The 11,717-nt window shown below is 41.4% G+C and overlaps 1 protein-coding gene across 2 annotated transcripts in view; it reads right to left on the bottom strand.

Annotated features, from left to right (window-relative positions):
* Window positions 1-3,640: 3,640 nt before the first annotated feature.
* The window catches only part of osy (ABC transporter oskyddad), a 49,403-nt gene continuing 41,326 nt past the window's right edge, over window positions 3,641-11,717 (bottom strand). For both annotated transcript variants that reach the window (XM_020955252.2, XM_086840758.1), the window contains 4 exons: window positions 10,689-11,116; window positions 10,081-10,300; window positions 5,121-5,298; window positions 3,641-5,053 (listed from right to left, as the gene is read on the bottom strand). In XM_020955252.2, the coding sequence (XP_020810911.1) occupies window positions 4,299-5,053; window positions 5,121-5,298; window positions 10,081-10,300; window positions 10,689-11,116 (1,581 nt within the window). In that variant the 3' untranslated portion in view covers window positions 3,641-4,298. The remainder of the gene's footprint in view (window positions 5,054-5,120; window positions 5,299-10,080; window positions 10,301-10,688; window positions 11,117-11,717) is intronic.

The raw sequence follows: 11,717 nt of genomic DNA, 5'->3' as shown, positions 1-11,717 counted from the left end.
AATATATTTTTGAAAGATTTCTACATTGTATATTTCTTAATTTGATCATGTTTTCAACAATGATTGCTGCTATAAATACTTTTCTTTAAACAGAATAATCCTGAAACTTTCTGTTTTCTTTTAATATCCTAAGAGCCACCCTCGCTGCCTGCCATAAGGCGCAGCCGGCATGTAAACACTGCAAGACACATTACAATAAAAAATTTATCGTTATTATCCTTTTCCAAAGTGCTTTTCAATTGAGGTATGGACAGAGGCGGCGGCTTCCGGCTGGCTAACTGACTCAATGACAGACTGACGGTCATATCCTGTCTGCTTTTCTCCTTTCACTTAAACCTGTGTGTGTGTGCTTTTCTGCTCCTTTTAGCTCTTTCTTGATGCTGGTGTATTGGAAAAAATCGAAGGATGATTGATGAAGGGGGAATCCCATGCTGACAGCCCAACGACTTCATCAAATCGCTGAAATAACCGAAATAACGCCTGGGTTTAATTTCACCCCAGCATCCATGGTGGCGATGGTGTAATGCTCAAACAATTACCTAGGATGCCACGCCCAAAGTGTTGATTTCCCTGATCATATTTATTTAGATTTTGCCAGGCAATTTGCATATGAATGTGGCCCCAAGCCCCGAAGCAAAAGCAAAGAGCTAGGGGAAATTGAAATGGCTAGGGAGAAGCATGGAGACGGCTTACACGCTTAAGCTCGAAGCGACAACTCCATTTATATTATTTCGTTTCCCCTTTGGAAATTAATATGTCATTTTTGCCACCTACAGACGCACGAGGACGATATGGCGATAAAAGGACGAAATACACTCGAAGGATATGTCGCAAAACAAATTAGAATATGTGGGAAGTCTACTCTGCCTAGATTTTGTCTTGTAAACTTTCAAAGCGAATATTGTATTGAATTTATTCAATAGGTAAGTTTATTTATTATGGAGTATTTAATTAAATAATAAAATCCTTTAAATTGTATATATTTATTCACATTTGAGGTTTATTTTTTCTTTCCAGTGCCGTAAGGACAGCCAAGCAAATGCCGAGCAAACGTTAAGGGGTTTTCCCCCAACACACACACACACACATACTATATGATGCTGTGGAAAAATTGAAAAAAAGGCGAAAAATAAACCAGAAAGTGGGCGGATGAAGAGTGAAATAAAAATGCAAATAAAATAAAATAAAAATGTGTCTGTCATGTCAATATTTGCCGCCAGCAGATGAACTCAATTTGCAATTGGCATTGAGTGCGACAGGAATTTTCTACAACTGCCTGGGTGTGTGTGTGTGTGTGTGCCAGCGAAGGTGTAGACTTGTCCGGAAAACTTCCTCCCTTTAATGGCAAATCATGGGAAAATTGATTGACATTTTCATTACACAATTTGCCAGACAAAGCAAACCGAGCAACCAGAGCACAGAAATTAAATGGAACGAGTCGTCTCAATTCTGTTTGCCGTTTGCTGCGGGCAAACAAATTTCACATTATGCACCGCAAATAATTAATGCCAATCATTAAAATAATAAAGTGCATACGAGCGCTGCATGAACTGTGCCTTGAGTAATCCCATTTTAATTGGGTCTGAATAATTGAGGATATTTCGGCTGATGTGATGAGTTAACAGTGCCCGTTGGTTAATTATTGAGCATTAATAATGCAGGCAGTGAGCAAGATGAATCGAGTGTCATGAATCAACTGAATGGTCCTTTTGCCAACACTCAAGTGCCCGATGGAATCCCACTCGAAGTTTACCTACCTGGGTCTTTTTCTTAGCAGCTCCCGCTATTAATTTACATGCTTCTGCTGACCCTAGCCTTGAAAAATAAAAACAACAGGAAAAGCAAAGGGATTAAGTCCTTGGCTGGTAAGTTGACATTTCGTGTAAAATTCAAACCAGTAAGAGCAACAGACAATTGACATTTTGAAGAGCCGCAGCGGATGGCGGGCATTCTCAACATTAAATTAATTGAGCAATTAATTAACACACCATTGAAGAGGCGGAGGAGAGGGCCTTCCATTTGATGGCGGGAAAAGGCTCAGATTGCTTCAGCCGCAAACAAAGAAAGCCATTGAAGACAGCTGCTGCTGCTGCCGCTTTTCGCTGAAGCGAGGAAATCGGGAAATGGGCAAAGCATGGAAAATGTATAATGGTAGATGCTCCGAGGGGATAGCCTCTGGGAGGTTATTAAAGCTTCACGGAGCACGTGAAATTATGAAGTTGAAAAATTAATTCAGCGGCAAGTCGAAAACTTTGAACTTTCAATTATGTGGAAGGCGAGAAGGAGGAGCACCACCAAGGAGATGGGTAAATGAAAATGAAAATGAAAATGAGATTTTTGCCCTGGCTGTATTTTCCAATTTATGTGCTCAATTGCCGCCGTCAGCTACACTCGAGTAATCAATGATGGGCGCCGTGGAGGATATAGAAGTCCGGCCACCGATCCAAAGCGGAATGCCAGAAAAATAATGGCAAATGTGGCTCCTTCGAGTGTCCTGGACTGATGCTTTTGAAATGTTATCGATTGCTGACGGTTATCTAATTGTAAATACACACGTCTCGTGCGCCATTCTGGAGTGAGATGTGGATCTGGATGCCACTGGAAACCCAGTAACTGACTGATTTGCGACGCCCACCGATGGAGGAGAGTGGACACAGGACACAGGACATGGGACACTGGACACGGGACATTGGACACTGGCCATCGAACGGATAAATGGAGTCTGAACTATGGCATCGACAGTCACGGAACCGGACGACATGTGGATCCAGTTAGTGTTGTTCCAGACACGCCCCATGCTGGCTGACCTACATATGCATATGTAACACCTAATAGCATAAGTCGTCCTCTGTGTGTGCGTCTCTCATTTTTTTTGTCGATTGTGGTGTGCTTCATTCAGAAAAATTGGAGGGATTATTTAACAGATTTTATAAGCTTATTATTTGGTTGAATTTGTTGAAAAGAAGTAAAAGTTTAATACAAAATATTTATTAAAGACTTGGTTTTAATTATTAACCACAGATAGTAGCATTTTTCTATACCATACTGTGAATTTTTTTCCTCTGCATTGCATGAGGGAACTCTTACCATTCGAGTCCTTGCCACTTTGTTCAGTTGTTAAGTTGAATTTTCGTGTTAAGCGGATGCTGGATACCGCCCACCCGCCGGTGCACGTGGCGCCACACTCTCTTACTCAGTCACTTTTGGGTCCAACATGCATTTCCGGTTTAATTGATTTTGCCACAAAATGTGAAATGTGTCGAAAAGGAGCCACCATGACACATCGACATCCCCCTCCCGGGGGGACCCTCAAAATAATGCTCTTGGTGTGGGCCAGGCTTAGGGTCCTTTCTTTCTGAGGTCTTTGATTGCAGATACTTGGTAAATAAATATTGGCAAAAGCATTGACTGATTGAAAGGACCACAGGACCACTTGGCACTAACTTCGACAATGCAGGCAAAGTTGTTGCCTTTGGGTTCGGTTTGGGTCGTCCTGGCCCAACATTTTGCCAGCCAGTTTGCTCACCGAGTGCAATCAGAGCAATCACTGACTGAGAGCTGCCTCCTAGGTGAATAAATCACAATTACGGAACGCAAAGCTTTCTGCAATAATTTCCAAAAGGTAAATCTCGACAAAAAGTTTTTCTATCAATTTATTCAAACTTTTCGCAATTTATTCAAAAGCTTACAACATAAATATATAATGCTTTGATGCGTTCTGGGTATTTTTGTGTGTGGTGTCGAAATGGGAATGTAACTTATATGACATGTGAATGCTTATTTTACAAGGCACAACATTTTCCATACTTAAACGAAATGGTGATCCGGAACCTATGGATAGTTTACTAGTCGCTAGTTAAGATAGTTTAAGTCTACCCTTAAAACCTAGTAAAATCATAAGATTTGTGCACAGAAAAATTTTATAAATTGGACTTATGTTCGTTGTTTGTTTTCTTCTTATTGAAAGGCTGTTAACAATTCATTATTCTGTTTAGTTTTCTAAAGCAACATGCAATTCCATTTGGTTTTAGAAATTAATTGTAAATTTTTCGAAATCTTTAAAATTAAAGTTGTCATAAATGTCAAAAAGCAAATAAGCGTTCTACATAAAAAGCATGATAACAGAATTATCACATAATTCTTGACTATATCAAAGGAGACTTAAGTCCTTTGAGGCTTCTAAGATAAACATATTGGATTTCATATACATCACTTAACCGCTAAAGAATACCCCGATTTATTGGAAAAATAAACTTCATTTTCAAATGAATAATTCTTGTACCCCTTCTCTATCATGCTTAACCCTTCTTAAACTTCAGCAGCAAGATGGTGAGGATGAGGAACACCAGAACCCAAGACGAAATCGAGATGAAGCCATTATACACTGTGGGATTATCGATGCCCCAGCCGCGTTGCAGGATCGATCGCATTGACTCCGTGGGCTTGGTCAGGGGCAGGAAAGCCGTGGCGAACTGAAGCAGCGGGAACATACCCTCAATTGGCCAAATAATGCCACACAACATAACGATGGGCAGGAAGGATCCCATGGCCACATATGTTGCCGTTCGCTCAGTGTCCACAGCGCAGGAGATGACGAAACCGAAGCTCATGCCACAAAGACCATTGAGGATGCAGAGTGCCACCACGAGCCATATATCACCCACCAGGGTTAGCTCAAAGAAATAGAAGCTAACGATAAGTACAAAGATTGTTTGGCTCAGCATCACGGTGAACTGGGTGACCACCTGGGAGAGCAAGATCTCTGGACCAGTTATTCCCGCCACCAGGCAACGCTCCAACATGCCCTCATTCCGCTCGATCAGCATCGCACCCGATGTTATGGCCACGGATAAAAAGAAGATAATGGTCAGGATCACACCCGGGGCGGCAAAGTCCGTAAAGTTGGGATTGCGATAGCCATAGATGGGTTGCTCAAATTCGACGGGAACATGTCCTAGTTTTGGGTTCAAATCACAATCGCCTAGCATATTGCCCACAAAGTTGAAGAATGTAAACTGAAGATCACGATACATAAGCTGGGAGATTTGTTGATCTGGAAGGGAAGGGATTTTTATTTAATTTTTCATATATTTTTTGAATAAAAGATTATTAGTACTTACTGGACCAATCCATGCGTACTGACAGATCGGAGGATTCAATGGTACCATCCTCTGCATAGCGACCATCCTCAACGCGTTCCATCAGAGAGGCAGTGTAGTTCGGTTGGATCACTATGGCTGCCCAGGCTTTGCCTTTTCTAACCTCCTCGTAGGCTAATTCATCATCGTTTACATATTTCTAGGGAGATTGAAATATATGAGATTAAAATGGATATAGATTTCAAATTATAAACAACAGAACTTTAAATTTAAATCAAATAAGAGATTGTGAAACTCTTAACCTGAGCCTTCAATGGATTTAAAATACTTAATGGGTTGTTTATTTTCCTTTCTTTTTAAACCTTAGCATACTAATTACACCTCCCAACTTCTTACATCCTCTTTGATTTCTGTTGTAATTAATTTCATTAATTTCCTGACACCCCCTTAAACTAAACACCTTTAAAACCACTGATTTAAATTCCCTTTTCAATTTTCTCTAATTTCAATTAAAAGATTTAAACATTTTTATCAATTTTTTCGGTAAGTGAGGTGATGGCGAATGCTAACAGTCAATCAAATGCTCGTTCAATTAGCTTAAAAAGTCATTGCACCTGCCAGACAGATGCGGAGTGTGTCTGGGGCATTGTTTTCGCCATTGTTGGTCGTTGTTTGTTGTTTCTGTTGCCGTGCAATTAAAATTGGAGCCGCTGAATTATTGAGCCACGCATGTTGCGATTTCAGGACTCGGCTTTCAGGATTGGAGGCAGTATGGGATATGGGGGGAAATGGGGTCCTGCGTGCCTGCTTGCCTGCCTGCTTGCCTGCCCGTGGGCACTTCCTTTCTTGGCAGCTTTGTGAGTGTCTCTTTGTGCGTCCCGCTTCATTTCCTGTCGCATTGTTTGCTGCATGTGGGGCGTTGTTCTGCTTCTGTTGTACGAGTAGCAACAATAAAAGTAACTCCCCGTAATTAATGTGCGTACTTTGCGCCAAGCGATAAATTCAGCGAGGCAAACAAATCAACAACAAAGGAGAGGCGTTGCCTTACATTGCGTTCCGTTGCCTACTTTTTTGCGGGCCGTGTTTTCGTTGTCAACAATATGTTTGCGTTATCTTTAACAATTTCATTTGCCGGCGAAATAAATAATGAAGTGAAAGCCTACACTATCATCCCTGGATCTTGAGTCAGTTCCTGCAAGTGCTTACACATTTATTGAGGGAAGAATGGGGCGACCTAAACTTTTGCCTAAACTTTTGGCAGTCACTTATGCTGAAGCCACCACCACCATCACCACCACAACAATCACAACCGAGGGAATGTCCTGGCCACAAAACTTAGGCTGCGTGTATTGGCATTTGTATTTGGGCTAAGTTCGGCTCATTTTGCGGCTTCGATATGCAGCTATTTAAGCCGAAAGGGGATAAGCACAGACGTCTCCAGGCAGGCGTGAAATTTACGCAATTGCCGCCTAAATGCCACACACACTTTCGCCTGCCGATTTCGGGGCACAGACACTACAGAATGTGGTTTAATTGGCCTCATTAGATCTTATGGCTTAGAAAAGGGATGTGCGAGATTCGTGTGTGGGTGCAGAGAGAAAAATCTTTGGAGAAACATTGTGTTTAGCAGGGTTTGTTTTTATCTAGAAAGTGAATAAGTTCATTCTGAATATTTATAAAAGTTCCTGCCTCTAACTGTCTTAGGGAAATCAATGCTATACAGGTACTTTCAGCTTAGATTCGGTTTTGATTTTCCACTAGAGACCTGGCATTAATTATAGAGGGGAAATAATGGTCCTTCATCAAAGCCATGGTAACGGACAATCAAACTGCAAGACTTGCTTAACTTTTTGCTACTATTTAACCCCAACTTCAACATTGTTTATGACAAACTTCAGCCACAAACTATGCGTAAATGAAGTCAACTTGGTCAGAAGCTCGACGCAAATGAGCTTGAAAGGAGCTGGTGGAAAAACTTTCCCCTAGCTACCTTGGCAATTTTTGTTTCGACTTTGCCTTCTTTACTTGCCTCATAAAATCCTTCTTTTGCTAGTGGGACCACAAGAAACCAAAAAGAAAAACATCAAAACTCGAGCACTTACTTGAGGTAAGAGCTTGTCGCTAATCAAGTGGTATCAGGAGCGTAGTCAAATGCGAATTTTAAAGGGATCATAATAATAAAATATTATTTAAAAACAGAATAAATAAACCTCAAGAGATTTAATATTATTTCATTTAAAATACAACTGCAAGTTCCTTAGATTTTTAATGTTGTTGTTAATGTCCTGGGGAAGTTCCTTTCAATTATAAACCTCAAGTACTATCTTTTCTAATAAAATTACATATTTTTTATATCGTACGCTTAAATAATTTATTAAACTTTATTATCAAAGTATGAAATCTCTTCGCCACTCCCATTTTCACTAATGAGCCACATTTTCATGCCTGATGAACTTTTAATTAGAAGCAACGACAACAACGACAACGACATCAACTGACCACAATATGTTTTTCAATTTTCCCCATAAATTAAGAGCCCTTTTTTGGGGCTTGCAGCTAAAGGGGGAAGTTTTTGGTAAATTTATTACTGCAACAATTCAGGAAGCAGCCCTTAGGAAATTTTGTGGGCTGGGCCAATTCTGGCATCGTTAAGACAAGGGTAGCCGAAATGCGTTTGATCTGCATGAAAAAGTACAAGGACAACACATATAACCACAAGGCAAAAATAAAACAAAACCCAAGAACAATTCGAGGGGGACAAAACTGGAATCGAAAATTATGTGTTTTTCCTTTTTGGGTTGACTTTTGCATAGCCTGAAAAAAAATATTTCTAGCTTACAGCTGTCCACAAAAATTGAAATAAAAATTATAACAAGTTGTCGAATAAAAGATACTTATCTTGAAATAATTACTATATTAAAAAATAAAGATTTACCTTTATGAATCGCTGGTAGTTGGAACTCTTTTGTAATGATTTTTCTTACATCTTTAGCATGTTTATTTGAGAGCTTATTTATTTATTCATTTCCTTTTCAAAATTCCTGACTCCTGGTAATAATAAGGTTAATGAAGGAGGTTTTAAATAAACTTAGTTTCTGCGGTCCCAGAGATTTTCCCCGAAAAGTACATCATACCCCCAAAATGCGAAGGCCACTTGGTAGGGAAAACTGCTATTGAAAAGCCCAAAACGCTTTGGCATCAATACACGGGCAAAATTCAAATTTTCCCTGACCCACCCTCGAGGGTTGCTTCAAGGCTTTTTATTTGGGATGCTGGGAAGGTGAGTGAACGGGGGGCGGAGGTTCTGGCCAAGTGCTGATGGCACGTTGATATGCTGTTCATTGACCAAAATTAACTTGGTCTTTCCTCGCTCCGCCTTTCGCTGAAAACGGCTCTTTGATGCGGCCTAAAGATACACGCCGCGTATTATTTTTTCGGCATTCTTTTCGCATTTCCCTCCGAAGTTATACAAATTTAGTCTGATGGCGGGGGAGTCAGTTGCTCGGGCAGCTTTTCAATTTCCAAAGGTAAAAAGTTTTTTTCCCCTCACAAATTGCCAGTTGAGGCATGCGGCCCCTTATTATTGCTGCCGTTGCTGCGGCGGTGGCGGTCCTTATTATATTGTTATTTGAAAATTTAGGAAAAGTTTAGGAGGTCACGGTCCGTTGGCGAGATAATTTTATTGGACATTGAGATCTCAATGCTGATTTTGTTTTATTGTCCTTTCGCGGACACACAATTGATTGGATTCGCAGAACTAGGGACTCGGTTTCTCAACCCTGAGAGAAGCTTGAGGGAAAATTTACAGCCAACCTGTTAATAACTTTAAATTTTACATGAAGATTTCGACCAAACTAATCGTAAAAATGCTACCCCGAACTTTGTCCTGCTTTACTGTTATTACGGTTATTACCAGTATCTAATGTAAAATGCATGAAATCGTAAGGCAGGACTCTGGAGCTCTCGAACCGAAACGAAACGAAACTGAAATTAGGCAACAAAGGCGACTTTGTTTTTGAAGCGTAATTTGCAATAAATTGCCACAAGCGGCTTGGCTCGCCTTGGCCCCCGTTCCCTTTGCTTTTGGCCCCACTATTTTGGCCATCGCATCGCAGCCCATGGCAGGGCAGTAAATTTATTGATGATCTCGACCGACTGGCCGACAGTCGTTGGGCCTGTTGTTGCTGTGCCAAAGATAAGCAGCTGTAATTTGTGTTCGCCAACACCAAGGGCAACGGCAACGGCAACAGAAATGGCAGTAATGGCAGCAGAGGAAATGGCAATGGCAACAGCCACATCCTTCGCATATTCTAGGGAAAACGAGCAGGCGCAGTGATGCCAAAAATGGATGCTAAATTGGACTTGAAAAAAGTGTGATAAGATGGTAAAAGATGCCTTGAAATCTACTAAATCATTCTTACAATAAATGTGAAAATACTAGAAAATAATTATCCTAGATCCTGATAGTTTATATCTATTATAGAACACAGTTTTATATCTAAACACTATCTATAGATGGCCAGAAAATCTCCATTTTCACAACACTTCCCATAGACTTGGCCAAGACAAAGCCAAGTATATGTTGGGGGTGATTTAGGAGTGCGGCAGGGCGAAATGATGTGTGCAGTAGATTGAAGACCCCTTGGCTCTCGGAGTAGCCTCTACTTGGACCCAACCGGGGATCCACTCGACTGTCCACACAAATTGAAATAAATTACAGGAGTGGCCAGAAGGGCCGGTGTATTGGGATCGGCACTGAATACATACATATATACGCAACATGAGTGGTTATTGTAAAGTTCGCACTGCACAATTTAACCGAAAAGCCAATGACAGCTGATATTGCACCCCCGAGGTCTGAGCTGGGCATCTCTGCATTTTGCCATTTGCCACTGGTATTGGGATTGGAATTGGATATAGAGGATGGGGTTGGGGTGGGGATACATAGTGAAGTCGAGTAGGTAATTTGCATTGCACTCACCACAACCATGCTCTTGTTCTTGACCAGCATATCGAGATAACGGCAGCTCAGCATCGTCTGATTGCATCCGGTGTTCACCGGGCAGAATTGTTCCATAATCATTTCACTGGACATCTCGTGATTTGCCACGGCCAATTTGAGTCCGGTGGGATCATGCCCAATGGCGTAGCAGAAGAGTAGTATCTGGACCACCGGCAGGCCGACAATGAACAGCATAACCCTGTGGAAAAATACCCCATCCGCCCAGAAAATTCATATAGATGGATAAGTAAAAGCTGCTTAATTATTGCATGGCCCCAGCAAATGTGGGGCTTACTTTAGGTAAAGCGAGGATTGCTAGCAATTGAAAAATAATTGCCCTTGGATTGGGGAAAATCTGGCAATATTCTGAATTGAGATTTATGTAGAAATATCTAGTATAAAGTGGACTGTAAATATGTTTATGATTATGTTTATTATTTTAAGAAGTTGTCTTTAGAAGAATATATTATTTATGGAGGGTATTTTTAAGTAAATTTGTACTTCAATCTATCGGTATGAAAGCCAGAATACTTTAAGTAGTAGATTTTATTTTTAGGGGAGTGCTCATAGTGTTCCCATTTACTCACCCCACATTCCGCATCATCCACAGAAAGTTTTTCCAGATCAGGGCGTGTAGGTGATGCGATTGCATCACATGAAGATTGTACCAAAACGATGTAGGTGTCTCCTGAACCGGAGGTAATGGTGGAGCTGCCGGCGTGGTGGTGGTAATCGGATCCCTGGCTGCCGAGGACATTGAGATATTGTCACCAAATTCGCCGGATATCTCCGCGGCATGTTGCTCATCTGACATGTCCAGAGCGGGATTCGAGATTGCCGGCACGGTCACCTGCTCGACAATTTCCTGGGCAATTGAGGAGCGTCGGCGTTTTCCCATATTCTGCATAACGGAGAGCTTCAGGAAAACATCTTCCAGTGACTCGGCATTGTACTGCTGCCTTAGGTAATCCGGTGATTCCTCGGCCAGCATTTTGCCACCACGCAAGAGGCCAATCTGAAAGGAGAAATATATAGATTTATTTTTAAGTTAAGCACACATTTCTTTCTAAAGATTTCCTCTTGTAAATTCCTGTCGGAATAGATTGCCTTAACATCTCTCAATTGATTCTGTGCGTGCTTTTGTAAAGTGTCGCCGAGCCAATTAAACTTTTCGACTTTGATGTGACTTGCTTGGTCGTCCTTGTCCTTGTCCCTATACTTATCCCCATTTCCAGCCTCGAATCTTGATGAAAGTTTGCGCCCTTTATGTACATCCTGTTGTTGTGGATGTCGATGAAGTTTTATTGACTCCCTCGCCAGGCTTAATCCCTTGTTCACGCAACGTGCGGAAATTAACTTAATTGATTTCTGTGTCCGTACATGACCAGCCATCGTCATCGCCCCTTGGCCCTCAGTTCATCCTTGGACGGAAAAGTTTCCCGCCTTCTCCAGGATGATTTCCCCACGACAGAGAGAGTGAAAGGAAAAGAGACGTCTTTAGGAGATGGCTGTTCATCAGTTCCACACGAAATTGATGGCTTCATTAGGCATGCACATGAGTGGGCTACATACGACTACAGCTGCATCCCCCCGATTTTCCCCCGATTTTATCAGGC

This window comes from Drosophila serrata, unplaced genomic scaffold, assembly GCF_035046125.1.
Source record: "Drosophila serrata isolate PLE 108 unplaced genomic scaffold, ASM3504612v1 contig_382, whole genome shotgun sequence".
Taxonomy (NCBI): domain Eukaryota; kingdom Metazoa; phylum Arthropoda; class Insecta; order Diptera; family Drosophilidae; genus Drosophila; species Drosophila serrata.
The sequence above is the reverse complement of the archived record's forward strand: the minus strand, read 5'-3'. Positions and strand labels throughout refer to the sequence as shown.